Source organism: Aulonocara stuartgranti, assembly GCF_965226115.1.
Source record: "Aulonocara stuartgranti genome assembly, chromosome: 12".
NCBI lineage: Eukaryota > Metazoa > Chordata > Actinopteri > Cichliformes > Cichlidae > Aulonocara > Aulonocara stuartgranti.
In genome coordinates, this window is record NC_138948.1 from 18,206,188 (window position 1) to 18,231,985 (window position 25,798).

The following is a 25,798-nucleotide window of genomic DNA, read 5'->3' on the forward strand; positions in this document are numbered from 1 at the left end:
TGGAGATCTTCATTAGAAAGGATTATCATGTAGCATTTAGCAAAACCATTTTTTACTGTAACTCTTTTTGATTTCTATTTCCTTCAGTTCCAAGTTCAGCAGTAAGATCAAGTATGTGCATAGTCTGCAGGAGCTCGGAGAAATCATTCCTATGGAGTATGTGCATATACCTCACAGCATTGTCAGGTGAGCCAGCCTGTCATTAATATAAATGCCATTGGTTGTTGATCATGGTTGATCATGGCATTTAGCCAAGGACTTCGGGGGAAACAAACCACAACCGAACCACATCTTGCACATAATACATTGTTGTGAAGTTTCTGGGTGTTAAACTTACCTGACTGGTGTTCAGCCCTATGTAATTAAATTTACCTTTCTTTCATCTAGTGAAAACCGAAAGCCCGTTGGTTTCTGACATTCCTGTTCTAAACAAGTCAATCAAACTTTTTCCCAAAACTGGCCTTGAAACGAATCCACTCCAGCCTATTGGATACAGTAAAAAATCAGAAGTTTTAAAGCCTTCTTAAAAACAAAGATATTACTCTGTTTTAATTGTATGATTTATTTTTTTCTGTACTCATGCCTTTGTTTGTTAATGTGTAGGACCAGAGAGCTGTTTTGACGGGTTCCTTTGATTTACTAGTGTATACCAGATTTTCTGGAAAAACTGATTGCACTTATTTTTTCTTCAGGTACCTCAAGTTGCTAATCATCACTTTTAAAACTAGATCGTTTAATTAATTTGTAGTTAAACTTCATTAAATAAAAAGAAAGGGAAACAATTTACAGGTTTGGTTTGTTTTTTTTTGGTTGTTAAGCAATTTTGACTTCTTTAGGTTAAATTGGATGTTCTGTGGCCCACAGCCTGAAATGAGTTTGACACCCCTAGTGCAGAATAAAAGTCCTCAACGATATATTTAATGTGTGGTGCATGTGGCATTTTACAACCATTATTGTAGTTGCAACTATGTTTGAATATTTATCTAAGTCTTCAAATACTCTTACTTCTGTAATTGCATTTTAGAGACAAATTGTTTTTTGCAAATCTACTCAGGAAATTCACTGAATTTCCTTAAAAATTTAAACCAATCAGTGCAGATTGTCATCTTAAGTGCTTTAGGCATGTTTACAAATTTTTCTGCCCAAAGGTATGACCAGGAGAGGAGTTTGAACAAATTTGCATGCACGAGGTAAACCACTTAATCTGCCTCTTTCTATGAGTTGGTTATGTCTAATTCTCCCTGAAAATCCTTCATTAATTTTCTCATGCTGAGACTAACCTTTGACTGTCTTCTTATCCAATACAAAGGCACATTTAAAAAAAAAAAGCATTTTGATGATTGAAATATTGACTCATGTTGAGGCAAACTGTTACACCCCATGCATTGCAGTACATTGCTTTGACCTTGAATACTCTCACCTTTGAGCACCAGTGCTTGTTTTTATTTTTATCAATTCATTTGTCAGTGCAAGTGTCGATATAGGCTACTGATCCCCAGCTTTTGCATGTCTACTGACAGTATAGTTGCTCAGTTAACATCCGTCACTTACTTTTGCTTTCTGACTTTCAACCTAATGCTAAACCAGACTGGACACAGAATTGCAGGACACAGCAGCAGAGTAAGTGGTAAGTACTCTGCTGCTCCCGTTTAACCGTTTGTGCAATAATAACAGTGTGCAATACACATACACTTCTTCTTCTTTTTTTATTACTAAGTTAATATACTGTGTTGTGTTGTTTGTGTTGCGTTGTGATGTGTCATATCGTGTCTTGCAGATCCTTCCCAGAATGATCAACTAGGCTGTTAGCTTTTAAACCTGCCCAGGTCCTTTTGAGAAAGTACTGATTTGTCTCTAACTACTGTTAGAGACAAACAAGGGGAAATTTATTGAAATATTCCAATGCTAGTATATGCAAAACCTCAAGTATGGTAGAAATGTGGTAGAACATCCAAACACAACGGGTTAGGCTTCTGTATTTTGATTAAATATCATGGTTGTTTCTGACCTGTGTTATAAAACCTAGTTTTTGCAAAATCAGAAATTTGGGGGAGGTGAATTTTTTAAAAACACCACATTTTCTCAAAGATAAACTGTTCCTTCCACCTCTGGTTAGTCTGAGGTAGTACGTCTCTACACTACTGACCTGTGACATGGAAGTTGGATGTAGTTTTTGTGCTATTATTTTACTGTAAATGTTTTACTGTAAAGTGGATATGTTGCAATCATTTCTTTTCCTTCTTATCTCTCCCCTTAGAGTCAACAAGGGGAACTCTGCTGTGTGACGAGATAATTGGCTGCTACCCTTCTTCTCCTCCCCGTGTTATGCTGTACTTGAGGACAGCATCTCTGAATTTGAAGCCAGCCTGTAGTATAAAACATGCTGAGCTGTTACAACAACATGTAACTCAGAGAGAATGATGCTGTGGTGCAATACATCAGGAAAAATCTAATTCAGATCTGAGGGTTCCGAATATACAGTAATACTGTGGTTGTGGTGCAGAGACTGTACTGTGGTGTGCTGAAGGGAAATGCTTTATACTATAATACAGTACTCTCAGCACTTCATTATGTTCTCCATTTGTTTTCTTTTACTTCAACTTTTTTGTTTACCATGCAACTCATATTATAGATTGCCTTTAAGGGTACTTGTTATTGGCTTGTAACTTACATGTATTAACAACAATCATGTATTGATAATTAACTCTGGGTTATTGTAGTAGCGTATTTTCAAAAGCCACAGTGATGTTTTTGAGTAGTACTAGCATCCCATCTAAAAAAAGCCACAAAAATGAGGCGAAGGCACACTAAGCTTACAGGAGATGTAATTTACTTTAAAGACATTTATTGAAGTATTTTCAAATTAAATTATGTCACAGTAGGTAAAACGAAGCTAACGCAGCAGTCTGTGTTAGACACTAGATCTGCGTTCTGGCACGGGATGCCACTTGCTAATCAATATTCAGTACACATGAAGTATTTGTCTTTATACATGTAGTCCTAAAATGAGTAGAAAACATGAATTCTGCATGTTATTTCAGTTAATGCTTCAACATCCCGTCTGTTTGCTAACATTTTTGTTTGCACACATAAATCCCTCCTGTCCACACTGACAGGAAATAGAAGGGCCAACCCAATTTGTAATAGTTTTCAAAGGTCTGGGCCGCTCCATTTAAAGCAAGGATTGACATTATGTCAACATCTCATTTAGCACCTCAGTCAATCTTTATATGAAATGTTTACAACCCATGTGTCACTGTGAGAATAAAGTAGAAGAGCTGTGCTGTAACAGAAGTTGTGTGTTGCATGCTTTTAGCTTGAAATTACTCTGACACATGCACACACACCCAAAAGCGGAGCACTGTGCTGGTACAGTACATTTGTGTGTGTGTGTGTGTGTGTGTGTGTGTGTGTGTGTGTGAGACAGACAAATATTCTTGGGTGCTGGTGAGGAAATACCGTCTATATTACTTAATGAGATACTTTGTAGAAAGTGTCCACTGTGCAAGTTAGACCATATCGCTTTATTTATTTGTACATGTTTGTTTATTTGTGGCTTGCATGGTACTCATGTGTTGTAAAATATGTAAAATTACTTAGTTCATTAAAAATATGTTCCTCTCAAACAGTGTTTTCTCTAATTTTTCTAATAATTTACTAATAATTAAAATGATCAATAAAAGAAAACAGTGATATTAAAGGAAATTGGTATTAATTACATGTAAATGGTAAATGGCCTGTATTTATATAGCGCTTTACTAGTCCCTAAGGACCCCAAAGCGCTTTACATATCCAGTCATCCACCCATTCACGCACACATTCACACACTGGTGGCTACAAGCTACATTGTAGCCACAGCCACCCTGGGGCGCACTGACAGAGGCGAGGCTGCCGGACACTGGCGCCACCGGGCCCTCTGACCACCACCAGTAGGCAACGGGTGAGGTGTCTTGCCCAAGGACACAACGACCGAGACTGTCCAAGCCGGGGCTCGAACCAGCAACCTTCCGATTACAAGGCGAACTCCCAACTCTTGAGCCACGATCGCCCCGTAAAAGCCACGTAAAAGAATTTTGCTGGCTGATTTAACATGTTTTACACACTGAAAAAAAAAGTTCTTTCAATTTACTTGATTTTATTGTGTACATCGGTCCCACATAATATGAATAAGTATGACTGACTTAATTTTCCACTTTCATCCATCCATCCATCCATCTTCATCCGCTTTGTCCGGGGCCGGGTCGCGGGGGCAGCAGCCTAAGCAAAAAGGCCCAGACCTCCCTCTCCCCAGCCACCTCCTCCAGCTTATCCGGGGGAATACCAAGGCGTTCCCAGGCCAGCCGAGAGATATAATCTCTCCAGCGTGTCCTGGGTCTGCCCCGGGGCCTCCTCCCGGTGGGACATGCCTGGAACACCTCACCCAGGAGGCGCCCAGGGGGCATCCTTGTCAGATGCCCGAACCACCTCAGCTGGCTCCTTTCGATGTGGAGCAGCAGCTGCTCTACTCTGAGCCCCTCCCGGATGGCCGAACTTCTCACCCTATCTCTAAGGGAGAGGCCAGCCACCCTTCGGAGGAAGCTCATTTCTGCCGCTTGTATCCGCGATCTCGTTCTTTCGGTCACTACCCACAGCTCGTGGCCATAGGTGAGGGTAGGGACGTAGATCGACCGGTAAATTGAGAGCTTCGCTTTTACACTCAGCTCCCTCTTCACCACGACGGACCGGTGCAGCGTCCGCATTACTGCAGCTGCAGCCCCAATCCATCTGTCGATCTCCGGCTCCCTTCTTCCATCACTCGCGAACAAGACCCCGAGATACTTGAACTCCTCCACTTGGGGCAGGAACTCATCCCCGACCCGGAGTGGGCACTCCACCCTTTTCCGGCTGAGAACCATGGCCTCAGATTTGGAGGTGCTGATCCTCATTCCCGCTGCTTCACACTCGGCTGCGAACCGTTCCAGTGCGAGCTGGAGGCCCTCACCCGATGAAGCCAACAGAACCACATCATCTGCAAAAATCAGAGATGAGATTCTGAGGCCACCAAAGCGAAAGCCCTCCGCCACTTGGCTGCGCCTAGAAATCCTGTCCATAAAAATTATGAACAGAACCGGAGACAAAGGGCAGCCCTGGCGGAGCCCATCACCCACCAGGAATGAGTCCGACTTATTGCCGGCAATGCGAACCAAGCTCTTGCAACGGTTGTATAGGGATCGAATGGCCCGTAGCAATGGGCCAGACACCCCATATTCCCGCAACACCTCCCACAGGACACCCCGAGGGACACGGTCGAATGCCTTCTCCAAGTCCACAAAACACATGTAGACTGGTTGGGCAAACTCCCATGCACCCTCAAGTATCCTGGAGAGGATAAAGAGCTGGTCCAGTGTTCCGCGACCAGGACGAAAACCGCATTGTTCCTCCTGTATCCGAGGTTCGACTAACGGACGAACTCTCCTTTCCAGCACCCTGGCATAGACTTTCCCAGGGAGGCTGAGGAGTGTGATCCCCCTGTAGTTGGAACACACCCTCCGGTCCCCTTTCTTAAAGATGGGGACCACCACCCCGATCTGCCAGTCCACAGGTACTGCCCCTGATCTCCACGCAACATTGCAGAGGCGTGTCAACCAGGACAGCCCTACAACGTCCAGAGCCTTCAGGAACTCGGGGCGGACCTCATCAACACCAGGGGCTCTGCCACCAAGGAGTTGTTTAACTGCCTCAGTGACCTCGCACCCGGAAATTGGCGGGTCATTCCCCTCATCCCCAGACTCTGCTTCCTCCTCGGAAGACGTGTCAGTGGGATTAAGGAGGTCCTCGAAGTATTCCTTCCACCGCCTGACAATTTTCTCAGTCGACGTCAGCAGCGCTCCGCCAGCACTATTCACAGTGCAGGTAGAGCACCGCTTTCCCCTCCTGAGACGTCTGACGGTTTGCCAGAATCTCTTCGAGGCAGTCCGAAAGTCTTTTTCCATGGCCTCTCCGAACTCCTCCCACACCCGAGTTTTTGCTTCAGCCACTGCCCGAGCCGCATTCCGCTTGGCCTGTCGATACCTGTCGGCTGCCTCCGGAGTCCCACAGGCTAACCAAGCCCGATAGTTCTCCTTCTTCAGCCTGGTGGCTCCCTTCACCTCTGGTGTCCACCATTTGGTTCGGGGATTACCACCACGGCAGGCACCAACCACCTTGCGGCCGCAGCTCAATGCAGCAGCTTCGGCAATGGAGACGCTGAACATGGTCCATTCGGACTCAATGTCCCCAGTCTCCCTCGGAATGCTGTTGAAGCTCTGCCGGAGGTGTGCGTTGAAGATCTCGCGGACTGGGGCCTCTGCTAGACGTTCCCAGCACACCCTCACTACGCGTTTAGGTGCACCAGGTCTGTCCAGCGACCTCCCCCGCCACCTGATCCAACTCACCACCAGGTGGTGATCAGTTGACAGCTCAGCCCCTCTCTTTACCCGAGTGTCCAGAACATATGGTCGCAGGTCTGCTGATACGATTACAAAATCGATCATCGACCTACGGCCTAGAGTGTCCTGGTGCCACGTGCACTTATGGACACTCTTATGTTCGAACAGTGTGTTCGTTATGGCCAAACTGTGATTAGCACAGAAGTCCAATAACAGAGCACCGCTCGGGTTCAGATCAGGGAGGCCGTTCCTCCCAATCACGCCCCTCCAGGTCTCGCTGTCGCTACCCACGTGAGCATTGAAGTCTCCCAGCAGGACAACAGAGTCTCCAGGTGGAGCACCCTCCAGCACCCCCCCCCCCCCCCCCCCCCCAGGGACTCTAAGAAGGCGGGGTACTCTGAACTGCCACTCGGCGCATAAGCGCAGATGACAGTCAGGACCCGTTCCCCGACCCTAAGGCGCAGGGAACAAACCCTCTCGTCCACCGGGAAAAACCCCAATGCACCGGCAGCAAGCCGAGGGGATATTAGGATACCCACCCCAGCCCGCCGTCTCTCACCAGGGGCAACTCCAGACTGAGACAGTCCAGCCCCTCTCCAGGAGACTGGTTCCAGAGCCCAAGCCATGTGTAGAGGTGAGCCCGACTATATCTAGCCGGTACCTCTCAACCTCACGCACTAACTCAGGCTCCTTCCCCACCAGAGAGGTGACATTCCATGTCCCTATTGCCAGTCTTGGCAGCCGGGGGTCAGTCCGCCAGGGCCTCCGCTCCTGGCCACCACCCGGCACACAATGCACCCGACCCCTATGGCGCCTCCTGCGGGTGGTGGGCCTGCGGGAGGATGGGCCCATGTCTCCTCTTCGGGCTGTGCCCGGCCGGGCCCCATGGACTAAGGCCCGGCCACCAGACGCTCGCCCTCGGGCACCCTCCCCGGGCCTGGCTCCAGGGCGGGGCCCCGGTAACCCTATCCCGGGCAGGGTAAACTGTTCCCTCGGTTTCCTTTTCATAAGGGTCTTATGAATCGCTCTTTGTCTGGTCCCTCACCCAGGGCCAATTTTCCACTTTCCCTCAAGTAATTAATGCTTGTCACATCAAAGTATTTTATTTACATCAGATTACTTTAAAAAATCATGTTTGATGTACTAATATTAATCTATTATCATAATATCAATGTATTGCATAATGTCAATATATTTTAATATTTAACACCAACTTATTTTTATTTGCCAGTGGTACGCAATGATATTACGTAATGTAAACACATTGCAATTACAATTATGTTCTTGCAAGACAAATTATGGCTTTAAATCCTACTTAATTTTTTCAATTGAAATATTAACTGATCATTATTGACAAAAAAGGCAAAGACTGAGTGCTACTGAACAATACACCTTTATTAAACTGTAACAGCAGTGAAAGCAGCAATTCTGCCATGAACAAGTCCAAAATCGCATCCATATAAACTTGTTAACACATTTTTAAAGATAGCCTGCAGAAATAACTAAAAGAAAAAGTTAGTTTGAGAATATATTTGCAAATGTTTCACAAAAAACTGACCTTAGCAGCAAATAAAAGAAAGTGCTTATAGATGATCCTGTCATCTCTTACATATAACATTTGTATTAATTACACAATTGAAAATGTAAACTAAATTAAGACTACCTGAAAAAAAGCAACACGCTTTTATGAATAAACAGATTTACACAAATATAACTTGTGTGTTATTTGACAACAGTTTCAGCTTCTGTACAAGTATTTACCTGTACAAGATTTCAACTAAGTTGAGCCTTAAATGACATTGTTACACAACTAATACCAAACACCTACATGAATTTTAATCTTCATTTTAAACATGTAAGCAGGACATTAAGGTTGATTTAGAACATATTGCTAAAAATCGTCAGTAAAAATTTCTTACAACACGATACCAAAAGGAAAAATCATCCTGCATTGCAGTCACATGAGGGGAAAGCAATAAAAACATAAGCAGTATAACGTTACTGAACACAAAATGAAAAACTGCAAAGAATTGCAGAAGTGCAGTCTTTGACTTCTCAATGAAACAGATGGGTTTTTTAAAGCAAGAACTTTAGAGAGTTTAGCTCCATCCAGTTCCATGAAAACCTTCTGGAAAACATCAAAGTTGTAGCGAAGGTCCGCAGGGTAGGCAAGGTTTAATGCATACATGAGTCCAAATAGCATTATCACAGCAAATGCTACATTATCCAAATTCTTCGCCACCCTGATGCCTGAAAGGACAACTCTTGTTTATCTGCTGAAGCTTGCTCTTTAAGAAGATAAATTCAAACAGTGGTGTCTTCAACAATCTCACTGATGGCACGTTCTTCCATGCCCTGTAAAAAAGAAGCCATGTTAGTCATTTCATGCCAAGTAAGTAATATGACACTGTGGAAAGTCCGAAAAAAGAGGAAAAAAAAGACAAGTACATACCACATACTCCTGGATAAGCCAGCGTCTTCACCCATGTAGATACACACTCAGCATCAACATCTTCACACTGAAATGAAATGTATGTAATTAGCATCTTCATTCAGCCCTTGTCCTTCATTTAAGTTTTATTAGTGTACTTTACATAAATGTTTTTAAAGTAAAGGCACACAAATTAATAATAGGTTTACTGGCAATTAATAATAAGTTGACAAAGTGAAGGTTAAAAAAACAAGCAGATGTAAAAATACAAAATGAGAGAATTTATCATGGGAAAACATTTGAAATCTTCCACAATTGTAAAGTTTCATCCAAAGAGGATCATGTTAAGTGAATGTTGAGGCTTTATCACTTACATTATCCATTTATGCCACAATTATTTTCAGTATTAGTCCAAGCTCTCATCTTCTGTTGACCAACTTCACCAGGTTGTCCAAGTGGAGAGCCAGCTGAGCCACGAACTTTGTCTGAGGGGGGATGGTGGCAATTCTCTTAAACTCAGCGTTGATCTGAAAACATGAGCACAGAGGAATGAGCTTCAAAGGTTTAATACCTGGAAGAAGGCTGCAATCACTCATGCTGAAGAAATGGGCTGTCAAATAACAACTGTGCCTTAACCATTTTAGGCTAATACCACAAGAACACCGTGTATGAGGCAAACCTTACCTCATGGAAATCAATTAGAGCAGGCCATCTTGCCATGAAAGCCTCCACCATTGGTGCATCACGAACAACTTCATGTCTTCTGTATGAAAAAGTCTTTTCCATCTTGAGTTTCACCAACTCTGTTACTCTTTTTTTATGTCCATGTGGTGGGCTTTGACATGTCAATAGCTTTAAGAGTCCCTTTGTCTGCTACTTCTGAAACTGAGGTGAGGTTAGGAAACTCATTCCCAAGCAAGAAATCCATAAACTGAAGTCTGAAACTGCCCTGAAGACAACACTGTCTCTTGACTTCAACGATGAGATCCTCAGTTGATTCAGGCGCTCCATTAGAGAGCGAGCCTTCGACAGGTTCCGTCAGCCAAAACAGTCTTTAGGACCATAGGACTCCCCATAGGACTCTGTAGGAAAAAAAGAATTAAATATCAGACATTCAGAAAGAATCATTTCAGTTTAGTTTTCATAAAGCTATCCATACCCAATACTCAAAGTTATAAAGATCAGACATAAAAAAAAGAAGAATTTATTTAATGAAATACATGCTACTGAAGCTATTACACTTATATGAACACCTTTTAATTCTATATGCCTTTTTAAAGTTACAATGTGGACTGATCCAATCTCATAGCCAACCAATGGATAAGTATCAAGGAGTTCACAGAGTGTATATTCTTGTGGATACTGGGCTGAGCTCAAAAGCTGTGTCGTGCTCTCTGTACCAGCCACCAAGCTCTCTGACAATGTAGAATATGCTGTGGTACAATGCAGATATGGTTTTTCAGTATTCTGGCAATCCACCTGCTGCCCTTTGGGCCAGTACCATTCCATTTCTATAAGTTATGCCCTTTAATGTCACACACTGTGCAAGGTTGACCTCTAGAATGTCAGGGAATATGTACCTAATAATAATAAGCTATCTCCTCTTTAAGCAAATCTACTAGAGAGGCAGATACAGCTGAGACCTCTAATTCAGACTTGCCAAGAGATGGGGAGTTTAGATGGTAAGCTATCATCATCTGATGTTTTGACTTCTGTAATCATAAAGGTAAAAATTCCACCATCACAAAAAACATTCATTTTAATTGAAAAAAGATATTCCAGTCCAGAAGAGCATCAATGGTTTCTTTAAAGTACCAATCTTTCTCTCATTTATACATAATGTTTTGAGAAGCAGCTCACATATGTTCTACACAAAGTAGAAAAAAAGCGGGGGAAAGGGTCCTAATTTTTGTTAGGACAATGTTGGAAAATTCACAATACATCACTTAATAAGACATACTCTGTTGAACAAACTTATCTCCTTGTAGATATCTGCTGTATTATTTGGGCATGACCGATAGAATAGTCAAGTGACACTACACCTAAAACAATGACTAAATGGAAAAATGATTTGGCATTTATGGGCACAGGTTCTTAAACCCACGTCTAAGGTGGCAGGATCCTTATTATAACTTGAGTGTGTGTCCTCAGCAAGAATTAAGGTATGGCACTGTGCTCCCAGCTTCTTAAACTCTGACGGTTACAGCCAGACTAATTACCCACTGTAGCCATAGCTAGCACGAGTAACACAAACACTATTGCGCTCTCTCAGTGACGTTTTAACTTGCTAAGCCATCAAAAACGTCAGTGCTCTCTGTCACATGCATAAATTCCATATCTGACCGACAACAGCTGCTTTCTCCCGACTATGTGCAATTTGTTACTATTTTTCAGCTTTAGCCACAAAGCTAATACCAACTTTAGCTAGCACTGTAAAAACAACATGTAGATGCATTACAGACTACTTTTTATATAGCATGCATGCACTACAACAATTCTGTGAAAACGTACCGAACTAAAACAAATGTATTTAAATTACTTACCTTCTCAGTATGCCTGACTCGGTGCCAAAGGTTGCATGTGGCTAAACAGTCTTCCAGAATCTGGCGATCAATTGCGCTCTCCTTAAATTATGTTGTTGTCTTATTGGATAAGACTCTAGGTCTTATTATCCAATCATATTTAGTTGTTGTCTTTGAATATATTGCATCATTTCCGGTTGTGGTCAAACATGATTACAATGGTTTTAGTATTCTAATTTAGTCACTTTAAATCAATGCAAGAAAAATGAGTAGTCTCAGTATTGTTTATAATCAAGTAAATAGTACTTTATTTAATCATGTAAATAAGAGAAACATGAAAGGCTTGTGTAGCATTAACTAAATTCATTTGTGCAAATTCAAAAGCCTCCCAATTCCCATTTTTTCAGTGCAGGAGCATTTCTCCCTGGAATGTTCTACCACCCCCTCTTTTCAGAAGTTTCTTATTGTTAAAAGGAAATGTTTTCTTCCCACTGTTTTTATCTATGTGAGCCACATGGCTTACAATTTTTAATCAGATTCATCACAGGGTTATTGTGGATTAATTTTGATTAATCAGGATTAAATATCATTCATTTTTATTCTATATTAATCGCATTTTATTTTGCATGAGCAAACAGAAAATGGGAGAATATACGCACTTAACATTTTTATTGAACATCTTGAACATTCATGTTAACAAAAGACTCTGTAAACATTTATGCTCTGCGCATTTATATGGACAGAACCCAGAGTGTCAGATAAAGTGACCAGCTGTTCGTGTCTTGGGCTCAACCACACATGGGAAAGCCTGTGTCTAAACAGCGCCTCTCCCATTGGATAGTAGGAACAATTGCCCTGCCTATAGTAGCAGGGGCCTTCAGCCTCCTGCTGGCTTGCGTGCGCATTCCACTAGAAGTCTGGCGACCTCATGGGCTCTCTTTAGGGGAGTTTCTATTCAGGAGGTGTGTGCAGCTGCATGCTGGGCCTCACCTCACACATTTGCTAGGTTTTACAGGTTAGATGTAACAGCACCTAACCTAGCGCATTCAGTCCTCAGTGCAGGTTCTTCCCAGGTGGGAGCTTCTCCCCTGTGAAGTGATGTTGGGGACAGTTGTCTTCTTAACAGGCATGTCTGGCAATCCGGGAGTCAGTATTTCTCCGATAGTGAGACACAAAATAAATGCTATGAAAGTGAACTTAACCCTTTAAGACCTACCACAGAACCAAGTCCACCAGAGCTTAAATTATATTTTTACATGCTGTAGTGCCATTTTTGGGAGCATTTCAAGTTGATATACATCAATACAACCATTATAGCCCAAATTTTAATAATATGTCTGCATTAAGTGCATAGTAATTACATAAATTGCAAAAAAGTGCAATAAACTACAAAAAAAATTTAAAATCGTTTTTGTTTTTTTAACATATATTTCTAGTTAGAGAAATTTAAGAGGCTTATCCCTCAAAACTGTAAATACAAAAAAGTTGCACAAAATAGTTTCCCACCACAGGAAATTTATTTTAAGTGTCTTCATAGTTTTTATTTTTGAAATACACCAATTTTTATATACTGCAGGAAAAACGAAAATAAACATTATAATGCAAATTTGCAAAAAAAACCAGCATGTGGATCAAAACAAACTATTTCCAGCAGTGCAATATGAGTACTAAGCATCCCAGAAACAACACAGAAAGTCATAAACTCAAACATAACTTTTAAAAACACCAGTATAAACTTATGATTTGAATTTCAAACACATAGGCTTTTGCAGGGTGAGGTCTATAAATACTCTATAGGCTCTTCTTGTTCGTGTGTTTCTTTTATTTATGTATTTCTATTAGTGCTATTTCTGCTATTACAGTGTATGTGTAATATGACAATGTTTAAAATGCAGGAGAGAAAAAAAAGAAGGAAAAGAAATGAACAGGGGAGAAAATAGACAAAAATATAAAAGGATAGACCACAAATAGAAAAGTGTGATGGATTGTCAACTGCTGCACATGTAAGGAAAAAAAACATACAGCACCTGAAACAGGAAAAAAAAAAGTGAAAAAGGATAGATACACAAATCAACAAATCCTGTTATGTGTAAGTGTTTTTGTATGTATCTTTGTAACAAAATGTACTTGATAATGTGGGTGGGAAATCACAATAACAATCCCCAGCAGCCGACGGAGATAGGGGCAGCCAACCCCATTTATCCTCAACTCAGGAAAGCACTGACACCACATTTAAAGCAACAGATATAAAGAAACTGTTGTACATTCCTAAAATCTCCTCAACACCTATAACACATCTTTGACAATCATGACCCAACACTACCGAAGAATCTGTTTATAGTTTATCTTTTAGTATTGTCTTTCATAATAATTAATAAACACTTCACCTAAACTAACTCAGTCAGTGCCTTGTATCTCAGATATTTCTCCAAGCAGTAGATAGCAATGAGATCTCTGTCTGCATCAAACTTATTGGCAAAAAGGTGATGCTGTTCAGTCAACCACTGCAGGTCTCCAGCACCATACACACATATTGATCTGACATGGTGGCCTTTACATTCTGGGTATACTGCTTGCAGAGAACCCTCTGACCCCTCGTGCCACTGCCACTTCACCATCCGTGCAATTGCATTCATGTCTGTCATGTCAAATTTACGGTTGGGCCATGTTGAACCAGGAACACCAGGCATTCGTTGTATTGTTGCCCACAGAAACTCATCAGGACTGTAGGTGTCTTTGGCCCACTCAATGAGGGCCTGTATTCGCTTGTCTTCCAACACACTGCGAATGTAACCTCGGTTGACCACAATGTAGGCATTTCCTGATAGTATAGGGAGATTGAAGGGAGTTGGATCCTTTGTTTTTCCTATTGGCTGGGACAATTGAAAGGTTAACATGATGGGGAGTCAGTCTGAGTTGAAGGTTTTTAGAATAGCAAAGAGAATTGATAATAGCTACATCATACCTTATAAAAAATATCCAAAAGAAGTACCTGCATTTTTCCATCAACTACTTGGTAAACATTCATCACCCTCTTCTTCTTTCCTTGAGACATTTCTTCCGACTCCAAACTGTTACCTCCTTTTAGTGAACGCAAAGCTTGCACAATTTCCAAATTAGTTTTTAGAGGGAAATCCTGACCACAGAGGTTGATGAAGTATTTCCATGTTGTACTGGTGTTATAGAGATCAGCCATGCAGTTAAGATCAGCCTGTACACGTGTCCATCCAGCGTAGACCACATCCACAGTCTTGCTGACCATGAACACATTTGGGAAACAGGAAGTAATGGCATTGATGGCAATAAAGACTGAGGCCGGTGCTTTTTTGTCCACATGGACGCAATAAATATTTTGAGGTGCGTAGATAGCTCGCAGTAGTCGTTCAAAGCTATGAACCTATGAATAAAAAGAATTTAATTGAATGTATCAATTAGTAATTTAAAAATTTTTACACCTGCTGCTGAGCTTTTCAGTAAACTTTGAATATAGAAAATACATACCTTGTGATGGACAACCATAGAGTAAGCTAGTGGAAAGTCCTCTTCTTCCTTGCTTAATGGGAAAGTTATATATTTCCTCCTCATCTTGAATTCACTGTAAATTCAAAATTTTGAAGACGCAATGTTGCTTTTAAATTCCATATATTTAAATCGTTACTAAGAGGTAATTAGTGAAACCTGTGATTTAAAGCACAAACCTGCAGTCTTTGGTTGCATTGATATAATACTCATCAGGAATCTGAGTACTCTTCTGAAAGTCTTTGGTGATGGTCAGTAATTTGGCTTGCTGTATTTCATCCTTCTCTCCCTGCAGGATTGCTGAGCAGTTGCAAACTTTCTCTGGGCTCTCATCATCATCGGTATACTCTAGCCATTGATACCTGAGGATGTAGGCAGCACTTCTGCCTGTTTTCAATTGACTAAGTAGGATAAACATCCACAGTGATCCCAGTACAGCAATGAACTGCAATAATTGTAGCCGCCAGCCTCGTTTTGGAAACCACATTATTTACAGTAATCAAATCTCGAATATAATAAAATTAAAGTGTGTGAGAGCTGCTAAAATGTCTGACAGACACTTCTGGTGCCATAAAATAATAATGAACAATATTTAATAATGCATAGATAAGTTTACTTTCACGAAGGTATGCTGGTTAGTCTGTCCATCACTGCACCTGGAACGATGAGAGAACATGAGTTAGTAGGAAAGAAATATATGTTTTGTTTTGGAGGAAAGAAGGCTCAGGGTTTAAGTAGTCATCATCATGGGCTCATCCGATTAGAATGAGAATAAGCAGTCATCAATCATTTGCAGGTTTTGTCGTTTTATTGAATAATGGGTAAAGGAAAGACACACATGGACTGCTATCTCTCAGCTGCCGCCCCATGTGGGAGTGAGGAAAGAGTGAGCTGCAGGTGAGTGCAGTCCTTAAGGCCAAGCACCAGACCCAATCAAAGGTGAGGAAAGAAACAAGGTGCATCTGGTGAAGTGAATGTGCTGAAAGGTGAGCCTTTACAACATGTTTGTTTTGGGGTTTTTTGTTGCTTTTTTAAAATGCACCTGTAATTTTTATATTTTTGGCCATTTTAAAACATTTTAAAGTAGTAACAAGAGTAAGAAATTAGCAATCGCTAACTTTTTTTTAGCTGTAGTATCCCTATCAAATTCAAACCAACATAAAGCGATAAGAAAATCTAAATATGTTAAAGAGCACCTCTAACACTTTCTGCAAGGTCGATATTTTTTTTTGTTTGATCTGAAATCCCTTCTGCAAACTCTGCCTTCTAAAATTTTAAGAACTTTAGAAAATAATAATGACATGTTGAAATATCAGGCAACACCATATATGTGAGAATCTCTGTAGTTTTAACACCATAAAACTCTCTAGACTTATTTGTTCTATCAATCAATCAATCAATCAATCAATCAATCAGTCTTTATTTATAAAGCACTTTTCATACAAAAAATGTAGCACAAAGTGCTTTACATAGTTAAAAGCAGCCCACCCCACCCTCCAACTCACTCCCCACACTCTCATTAACATAAATGATGTGAATACACACATATCCCCCCCCCCCCCAAACTGTTACACCCCATGCACAGCTGGTACAAGTACGGCACCAAAGAGCGACGTCTTCCCTCATGTGATACCAATAGAATCGGGTTCGTAGTCTGGCCACAGTCCTCTCGACACCAAAATGTCCACCCACTGGCCCTTCGTGCATCTGGCCCATCACTTCTGGTTGTAGCTTGCGTGGCAGTACGATTTGGGGATAGAACTGGGTCTCGTCAAGGCAGTAGAAGCGACGGACCAGAACTCCATCTCTGAAGTAGAGCCGATTCCATTGAGCCCAGTATGTCTTAGTGGCTGGGCTGCATGGTGAAACGATAGTCCATGGGGGGCGCTCACTGCTGGCCTCCATCCAGGCGCGTATGGGTGCAATGTCTGCATCAGCGTCCTGGGCTTGGCTCAGCTCCCCCATGGTCCAGCCATGAAACAGAGAAGCAGTATCAAGGGTTTTAGCCACATATACTTTCTCAGTCAGCTTTACAGTGTGTGTATTAGTGGACATGTTCTGGTGTGATATGTCTGTTCTAGTGTGAATTGTCTGTTCTGAGATGTCTGTGTTGATAGGAGTGTTTTGACATAAAATGTCTGACTTTGTAAGAGCAGTTTGGTCTAAAGTCTTTGTTTCTGGTGTGGTGGTGTTATGACTTACCCCCACTAGACACACCGCTGTAGTAGTCGGTTGTCCCTCCACCCTCACCGGACTCAGCAACAGGGAGCTGGTGTCAGAGTCCAACTCGCATTGAACTGCCTGATGACTGGCCCCCCCGAGATGCTTGGGGGGGTCCTGCACTCTGCATGGACAGGACTGGCGACAGGGTCTTCTGGAGAGGCTATCAGCATTGGTGTGCACTCGACCTGGACGGTGGATGATCTCAAAGTTGTACTCGGCAAGCTTCTCGAGCCATCGAGCTAATTGTGTCATGGTCCTGGGTCGGTGACCCAGCGCTTTAAGTTTATTATTAGCATTTTCCAATTTATTATCATGATTATTATTATTGTTTGAGTTCTACGTGTTATATTCGGTCTGCGTCTGTATCTGTCTGTCTATGGTGTCACCCCGTCTGTTTGTGAATCTGTCTGTTTAGTTCAATGTCTTGTCTGGTTCCATGTGTCTGAGTTTCCTGTTTTATTGTGAAGGTCTGTGTCGTATGTGAGTGTGCTCAGTTTACGTTTCCCCTGTCTCGTCAGCTGTGATTTCTCCCAGGTGTGTTCCCCTCCTGTCTCTTATCCCTTGATTACTGCCATCTGTGTATTTAAGCCCTGTGTTTCTCTGTGTCAGTGTCACGTCGTACCCTCAGATTATGCCTGTGTGTTTCTGTTCTCCATATTCCGTGTTCACTTCAGGTTTTGTTTTTGTACCAGCAATAAAGCTGAGGTTTTGAGTTTCACGTTTGTGTCTGAGTCCTGCGTTTGGATCCTCCTCTCCGCCTGCCCGCACACAGAGCCCTGACAAATGGTCCCTCTGGCTCTTTCATTTTTGTTAGCCACCGTAGACTGCTATGGTCTGTGCGCACTTTGAAAGGCCGTCCAAGGAGATACTGGCGAAAGTGGGACGTGAAATCCACGACGGCTAGTAGTTCACGTCGTGTGGTGCAGTAGTTTTGTTCAGTTCTTGATAGCTTACGACTGCCATATGCCAGCACACGTTCCACGCCCTGTTGCATCTGTGACAGCACCGCGCCGATGCCAGTGTCGCTGGCATCAGTGTCTAGTGTCATTTCTCCATGGTCAAGTGGATAGCCAAGAACAGGGGCAGAGGTGAGTCGACACTTCAGCTTGTCGAAAGCTGCTTGGTGCTCAGCATGCCACTGAAAATGTGCATTCTTCTTGGTCAGGTTGTGCAGGGGTTCGGCTATAGAGGCAAAATCTTTCACAAACCGGCGGTAATATGAGGCCAGGCCGATGAAGCGTCTGACCTCCTGGATGGACGTAGGTGTGGGCCACGTCTGAACTTTTTGAACTTTGCTGGGGTCGGTAGCCACACCATGCTCGGATACCACATGGCCAAGATAAGCAACTTCGCGGCGAAAGAGGCAGCATTTGGCAGGTTTCAGTTTCAAGTTAGCTTGTTGAAGTCTATAGAATACCTGGCCAAGCCGTTGCAGCATCCCCGACACGTCCTTAGCCAGCACGATGATGTCGTCCAAGTAGACCAGGCAGGTCTCCCACTGCATGCCAGCCAGGACGCGGTCCATCAGCCGCTGGAACGTTGCCGGGGCATTGCATAGTCCAAATGGCATGACGTTCCACTCAAAGAGGCCTGTCCTAGTGCAGAAAGCGGCGGCCCTGCGTGCTCTAGGCGTCAGCTCAACCTGCCAGTAGCCTGATGCGAGGTCTAATGTGCTGAACCATCTGGCAGTTGAGAGTGTGTCCAGCGTGTCCTGGATGCGGGGCAGCGGGTAGGCGTCTGTTATGGTGCGGTCGTTGAGAGCCCTGTAGTCAATGCAGAGACGGTATGTCCCATCTTTCTTATGCACCATAACGATGGGCGAGGCCCAGCTGCTGCAGCTGCGTTGGGCGAGACCGCTCTGTAGACTGTCGTAGATCTGCTGATCAGCATTTTGCTGCTTTTCCCCTGCCATTCTTCGCGGATTTTGTTTGACTGGGGCACCAGGACGGGTTATGATGTCATGCTGCACAAGGCTGGTTCGGCCCAGGTCAGCAGGCCCTGTAGAAAACACATGTCCATAAGTGCAAAGCAAGCGTTTCAGTTGGAGCTGTTCATAGTCATTGAGGTCTGTGGAGCTCTGGGCATAGAGCTCCTGCAGGTGCAGAGGAACCACAGGAGGGCTGGTCAGAGAGTCTGCAGCTGGGGAGACCATGGAGGGTTCCACGGCCTCAGCTGGCTGGAGGAGCCCGGCAATGGATCCCGCCTTAATTGTTACTGCTTTATTGCCAAGGTTAAAAAGGCGAAGTGGGACAGCTTTAGAAGGCTGTGCGTTGACTAGGACTCTGGCGATAAGTACTTTGTGCTTCTCAACAAAACCTTTGGTGGGACTAAGCATCATGTCACCTCGAGCTGCTGCACCAGGATGCACATTGCTCTTGCCCCCGGTTCCACCACCACAGTTCTAGCTATTCTCACTGCGTGTGACTTTGTACTGGCTTCGGTTTGGTAGTAGAGTACCTCTTCACCGAAAAGGATGATGCGGCGTTTGCCAAAATCAAGACGTGCTTCAGCTTGAGTGAGGAAGGGATGCCCAAGCAGCACCTCATTTCCTGCTATATCTGCCACCAAGAAATCAACATCCACCTGTCGATTGTTGATATTGACAGGTATCTGGGCTTCACCTAGCACCGGCACGTCCCCAGGTCCCACACCAAGCAAGGTCTCAACAACTGAGGGCTGTAGTGGTGGTCTCACGTCTGGGTAGATGGAGTTGTAGTAGGGCAGCGGCAGCACGCTCCTCCGGGCTCCACTGTCCAAAACAGCACATACCTCCACTTCGTAGAGGCGCATGGGGATACTCATTTCTTGGCTTTGGCACTTAAGGTGGAGCACAGTGGGTTTTGGGCTGTCCCAAGGGCTACTGTTCAATGTTAAGGCCTTGGTGGTTTTGTGAGGGGAAGGGCACTGCTTTTGGACATGGCCCCAACCTTGACAGTTATGGCAGCGAACCCCACTCCTTTTAAAGTTTCTGTGATTGTTCGGTGTTGTCGAGGGTGTGTGTGGGGCAAAACGATTCGGTGAGGGGCTAGCTGCAGGTGCATGCTCAGCAACAGTCTCATCTCTGTCTTTTTCTCTGACGACGGCAGCTCGGGGCCGGCGTTCAGCTGCGTTACGGGCTCCTTGCTGCATGGCACTGGTTACATAAGATGCAGCCCTTTTAGTGGTTTCGTGTCGGTGGGCTATTTCGTATGCACAGGCAAGTGTGGCTGGGTGCCTCTCTAGCAACTTCTGTACTATTTCTGCATCACCCAGCCCATTGGTGAAAACTTCAACAGCTATAGAGTCTTGTTCAATCTCTGCTCTATTACCATATGCAACAGCCACTTTCCCATAAATGTCATCTCTGAAAACATGCAGGGCCTCACCAGGTTTACGCACTCGCTGCCTCAGTTCTACAGCAACAGCAGCTGCATGGTCAGAAGAAGGGCCATATGCAGTTTCCAGTTCGTCCACCAGGCGGCGGTAATCCCATTTGGATGAGCGGGGATTTCTGTGGATAATGGCCCCTGCTGCTCCAACTAGGCAGAATTTAAGCTGAGTTGTCATTGTTTTTTCTGACCAATAGTTGGCTTCAGCGCAGCTCTCAAACCTGTGCAGAAATTCCTTCCACGGTGTGGTGCCGTCATATTGGCCCGGACGTAGGGTGGGGACTCTCTCTCTAGTGTCACCGTCCTCTTCACTGTCAGATGGGGGCTGTCGGGGCACACAGCGGGTCTTGCCTGGTTTCGAGCGGGGTTTATGCTGTGCAGTGATTTCCCCATAGCTAATGGCTTCATTAAGGCTACTGGAAGGCATACATTGCATGGGTGTATTTAACATTGCGTTAAACTGAGCCGGTGTGCTGTGTACAAAACTGTCCATGTGAGCGGAGGAAAATGGGTTTGAGTCTGGATAGTGGATTTTCATTTGGGGAGTAGGAGCTGGATAATAGTTCATGCTGCTGCCTGTGTTTCTCTCACGGCCGTAGCTGCGGCATTCAGCATCAACGAAGGGATTCGTGCGGGAAAACTGCGGCCGGGCAGGACCATCGGGCGGCGCGAATACACACTCTCCATTAGCGTGTGTGTTAGCACAACTTTCGGCACACAGGAATGGGTTCATATGTTCACATTTAGTCACAGCTCTGTCTCTGTTAGCTTCCCTAATGCTCGCGGCACCCTCGGAGACACTGGTCAGCGATATGAACGGGTTGGAGTAATTGGTCTCAAGTCCGTACTTTTCACGAGAATGGCGAGCAGCGGCCATCGCTAGTTAGCTTAGCTACGGCTAATACACTTGTAATTACGGTCACTCGGCTCCTTTGACAACGTGAGAGGGTCCCTTCGTGGTCGCCAGTGTTAACCGTTCCTCGCCGTCAGTCCCCTGACCGTGGTCAGGAGACACGAGGGGAGATGCTTCCTCCAGGGCCGAAGTTTGTCCTCCTTCGGGGTTAACTCCCTTCACTTTTGTGGAGTAGTGAGACAGACAGAAATCAGCCGAGGCACCGGAGAGTACTGAAGAGATGAGGCTTTAATAACAGTACTGCACACTTCGGAAACACACTGCATAGCCTGTAGCCCGTTAGAACGCTGCTCCCGGTCGCCCTCTCTACCCATGACACACTTTCTCACTCTCTTTTCCCTCTTTCGCTCCCCGCGTTTCCTTCACGCGCATGCTCACACACACATCACATACACTCCTTACTGCACCCAGTCACACACAAGACAGCAATTCCCGCAACAATATGGTAAAAGCAGATCTGAGAGATAAGAAGGCCCAAGACCATTAAGACATTTAAAAACCAATAAAAGAACTTTAAAATCGATCCTGAAACACACGGGGAGCCAATGCAGCGATTCTAAAACCGGTGTAACGTGGGCCCGCCCTCTGGTTTTCGTCAGCACACGAGCTGCCGAGTTTTGCAAAAGTTGTAAAGTTGAAATATTCTTCTTAGGAAGACCAGAGAGCAGGGCATTACAGTAATCAATGCGACTGGTAATAAAAGCATGCATCAGCATCTCTGTGTTGGCCCAAGAGAGAATAGGGCGGACTCTGGCTATATTTTTTAGATGATAAAATCCAATTTTGGTTATATGTTTAATATGTGGGATAAAACCAAGCTCAGAGTCAAAAATAACACCCAGGTTTTTCACTTGTAGCGAAGGACATAGTGAAAATGCCTCTAATTTAGACAAGAGTTTCTCTCTCTGAGCCTCAGGACCGACGATTAAAACTTCAGTTTTGTCCTGGTTAAGCTGTAAAAAGTTTTCTGCCATCCAAGATCTTATATCTAAAATACAGTTAAAAAGGGCATCCATTGGTCTGGTGTCATCAGGAGACACAGAGATGTACAGCTGCATGTCATCAGCGTAACTGTGGAAGTTCACTCCATGCCTCCTGATGACACCACCGAGAGGGAGCATATACAAATTAAAAAGTACAGGGCCTAGAACCGACCCTTGAGGCACACCACATGTCATTTTATGGATCTTAGAGGAGCATGTATCCATACTCACCATAAAAGTTCTGTCAGAGAGATAGGAAGTGAACCAGTTGTGTACAGCACCAGAGAGGCCCACCATGTGTTTCAGTCTGTTTAAAAGAATAGCGTGGTCTACTGTATCAAAGGCTGCGCTTAGATCCAGTAGCACCAGGACTGAGAGCTTTTGGGAGTCCCAGTTACATCTAAGATCATTTAAAACCTTTAGGAGAGCCGTCTCTGTGCTGTGGTTCACCCTAAATCCAGACTGGAATATCTCCAGGATCTGTCTATCATTCAAAAAGTCATTAATCTGAGTAAAAACAAGTTTTTCTAAGATTTTACTTAAAAATGGTAAGTTGGATACAGGTCTGTAGTTATTAAAATCATTACAATCCAAATTGCTCTTCTTCAGAAGGGGTCTCACCACCGCCGTTTTAAAGGCAGCAGGGAAGACACCCAACTGAAGAGAGCAATTCATCATGTATAAAAGCTCAGCCTCGAAAAATCCATAAAGTGTTTTAAAGAGTGAAGAAGGGATTGGATCTAAAAGAAATGTGGTGGGTCTCACTGTGGAGAAAACTTTCTGAAGGTTCTCAGCATTAACCAGGACAAAGCTGTCCAGTGTCTCCTCAGGTACAATCGAGCCCTCAGATGTGTTTACAAACATATCGCGATTAGATAAAATATCAGATCTGATGGCGCTGATTTTTCCCCTGAAGTGGTCTGCAAACTGCTCACAGAGTGAGTCTGTGGGGGTTCTTTGGGAGCTGTTAAAATCAGGGTTAAATAAATGATCTATGGTGGAAAAGAGGACCTTGGGATTATTTTTGTTATTACTGATTATTTTGGCGAAGTATGAATTTCTTGAGTTCCTTAATGTATTATTGTACATTTTAAGTTGCTCGCAAAATATTTGATGGTTGATAGTATTTTTATTTTTCCTCCATCTCCTTTCTGCTGCCCTGCAATTTCTTTTGAGTTTTTTGACTTCTTCGTTTCTCCAGGGTGATGCATGTTTTACGTTAATCTTTTTGGTGGTGAGTGGAGCAACGGAGTCAATGCTTTTCTTCAGTTTGCTGTTGAAATGATTAAAAATCAAATCGCAGGGTGCAGGTAAAATCACAGGGGGGCATTCGTCTAAAACCCTGGTAAAATTTGCAGCCACTTCAGAGGTTAGATAGCGCCTCCTTACAGTTCGCACCGAGGTCTCCCGCTGAATAAAACCGGTTTACAACACATCTGCTGTTGTTGTTTAACTACATTCCATTCACTGTTACCTAGCACTCTGTGTACTGTAACCACAAACGGGGCAACTGAAGATTTAGATTCATTAAAAACAAAGGCCAAGTCAGTTTTTCTTTCTAGCCCTTTTAAAGTATTTTTCCTTTTATGGATAAAAGTATTCATTTCCCTTCATTTCCAAGATTTTTTTTAGTATAAGCCTGTTAAATGTCTAAAATCTAATTTATTTTAAATCTCCATCCATCCATTCACTTCCGCTTATCCTTTTCAGGGTCGCGGGGGGCGCTGGAGCCTATCCCAGCTGTCATAGGGCGAGAGGCAGGGTACACCCTGGACAGGTCGCCAGTCTGTCGCAGGGCCAACACACAGGGACAGACAACCATTCGCACTCACATTCACTCACACATTTACACCTAGTGGCAATTTGGATTATATTAGATCTGTGAACTAAAATTTAACATTTCTGTGTATTTAATCTGCCACTGCAGCAAAACATAAAAATCTGCAGTTCAGATCAAGGACCAACATAAAACTTTAAATTCAATAGGTTTTTTAAGGTAACATGCACAATAAGACAGCAGGAATTTGTGAAAATGAAGCAAAGGTTCTTTTTTTAAAAGTAAAAATATTCTATGAGGTAATTGAACTACACTACAAACAGGCATAAATCATGAAATGATGTTTGAACTTACCTGGAGTTTTGGCACAATAAATCTATTTTTCTATTATTCAGTTTCTTTCCTTGTGTGCTTTGGCATTCCTTTAAGCTTTCTGACAAATGTAACCTGCAGGACACGTTTCCATCAGTTTAGTAGGTGAGGCATTAACAAACTGAAAACATCCTGTCAGTATTTTTCAGAGTAAAAACATCTTTTCAACTGACACATTTATTTCACACTTGATGATTTGTAGCCCTTACAAGAGTTTGTTAAATAAATATATACCAAACAGATCTTGGTAAGAGCAAATGGAAATATATTTAGGATAGAACAGGCAAGTATATTTCCCTGTAGACCTGACCTTGGGAGTGAAACCCATCTAGCCAGCAGGATAATACTTCTAATAGAAATGAAATGCTTTTATTCTGAAAGATAAGTTGATCTTCCGGATAGTTCTCCTCTCTGCACATAATGCCACTGTTTCCACAGAGCAAACGGACCCGAAAACAGTGTAAAAGAATCACATGACTCTAAACTATTTCTATTATAAATATGGAGGGCATTTCATATATTATGTGGGCATACTGATGCTGCTCCTGATCCTTTTTTTTCTGACCTGGTGAAAAACAGATGACTCGAGACAGACTTCTTCAATTCAATCAACTTCTTTATTTCAACCCCTACGCAGGAGGGAATCAGGTCAGCATAAAGCCTCTTGCAGATTCGAAGGGCAGTCCTTCGAACTGTTACATTTATATTATTCCAAAGTTCCTTATTTACCTCCCACCTTTCCTGTTATTCTGATATCACCTTCGTCTATACGTCAAACACAGTTTCGCTCAAAACAATTTCTTCCTCATTTATTGTCTTCTATCTTTCCTTTTAAGGTATTGTATTTAAGGTATCTTTAACCCTGTCATGGTCCTGGGTCGGTGACCCAGCACTTTTAGTTTATTATCATTTTCTAGTTTATTATGATGATGATGATTATTATTGTTTGAGTTCTATGTGTTATATTCGGTCTGCCTTTGAGTCTGCGTCTGTGTCTCTGTCTGTCTATGGTGTCACCCCATCTGTTTGTGAAGCTGTCTGTTTAGATCTGTGTCTTGTTTGGTTCTCCGTGTCTGAGTTTCCTGTTTTATTGTGAAGGTCTCTGTCTGATGTGAGTGTGTTCAGTTTACATTTCCCCTGTCCTGTCAGCTCTGATTTCTTCCAGCTGTGTTGCCCTCCTGTCTCTCATCCCCTGATTACTGGTGTGTGTATTTAAGCCCTGTGTGTTCTCCTGCCTGTTGCAGGTTCGTCTGTGTTCCTCGTGTCCTGCTCATCGTCTGCCT

General features: G+C 43.3%; 2 protein-coding genes across 10 annotated transcripts in view; one reads left to right on the plus strand and one right to left on the minus strand.

Annotated features, from left to right (window-relative positions):
* The window catches only part of LOC309718494 (uncharacterized protein), a 38,319-nt gene extending 34,714 nt beyond the window's left edge, over window positions 1–3,605 (plus strand). For 3 of the 7 annotated variants that reach the window (XM_082553797.1, XM_082553798.1, XM_082553800.1), the window contains exons 17-20: window positions 88–186; window positions 1,149–1,190; window positions 1,588–1,627; window positions 2,258–3,605. In XM_082553797.1, the coding sequence (XP_082409923.1) occupies window positions 88–186; window positions 1,149–1,190; window positions 1,588–1,624 (178 nt within the window). In that variant the 3' untranslated portion in view covers window positions 1,625–1,627; window positions 2,258–3,605. Of the gene's footprint in view, window positions 1–87; window positions 187–387; window positions 783–1,148; window positions 1,191–1,587; window positions 1,628–2,257 lie in introns of those variants that run through there. The other 4 variants (XM_082553799.1, XM_082553801.1, XM_082553803.1 and 1 more) reach the window with 4 other exon arrangements.
* A 9,290-nt stretch (window positions 3,606–12,895) lies between these two features.
* On the minus strand, window positions 12,896–24,576 carry LOC309718497 (beta-1,3-galactosyl-O-glycosyl-glycoprotein beta-1,6-N-acetylglucosaminyltransferase-like). Of its 3 annotated transcripts, none has more exons than XM_082553810.1 (5): window positions 24,498–24,576; window positions 15,059–15,535; window positions 14,862–14,955; window positions 14,353–14,757; window positions 12,896–14,233 (listed from the first exon to the last, which is right to left on the minus strand). In XM_082553810.1, exons 2-5 carry the CDS (start codon window positions 15,364–15,366, stop codon window positions 13,748–13,750), a joined length of 1,293 nt encoding a protein of 430 aa, XP_082409936.1. In that variant the 5' UTR covers window positions 15,367–15,535; window positions 24,498–24,576; the 3' UTR covers window positions 12,896–13,747. The 3 variants fall into 3 exon arrangements, with proteins under 3 accessions (XP_082409936.1, XP_082409934.1, XP_082409935.1); XM_082553808.1 differs by having other exon boundaries at window positions 14,326–14,757; XM_082553809.1 differs by lacking the exon at window positions 24,498–24,576 and having other exon boundaries at window positions 14,326–14,757; window positions 15,059–15,548.
* Window positions 24,577–25,798: the final 1,222 nt, after the last annotated feature.

Excerpts from the sequence above, each read along its gene's own strand:
- LOC309718497 (XM_082553808.1), bottom strand. The coding sequence starts at position 15,366 with ATGTGGTTTCCAAAACGAGGCTGGCGGCTACAATTATTGCAGTTCATT. Across the intron at positions 14,758-14,861 it reads CTATGGTTGTCCATCACAAG|GTTCATAGCTTTGAACGACT; the intron begins GTATGTATTTTC and ends TTTTATTCATAG. Across the intron at positions 14,234-14,325 it reads TTTTGGATATTTTTTATAAG|CCAATAGGAAAAACAAAGGA; the intron begins GTATGATGTAGC and ends CAATTGTCCCAG.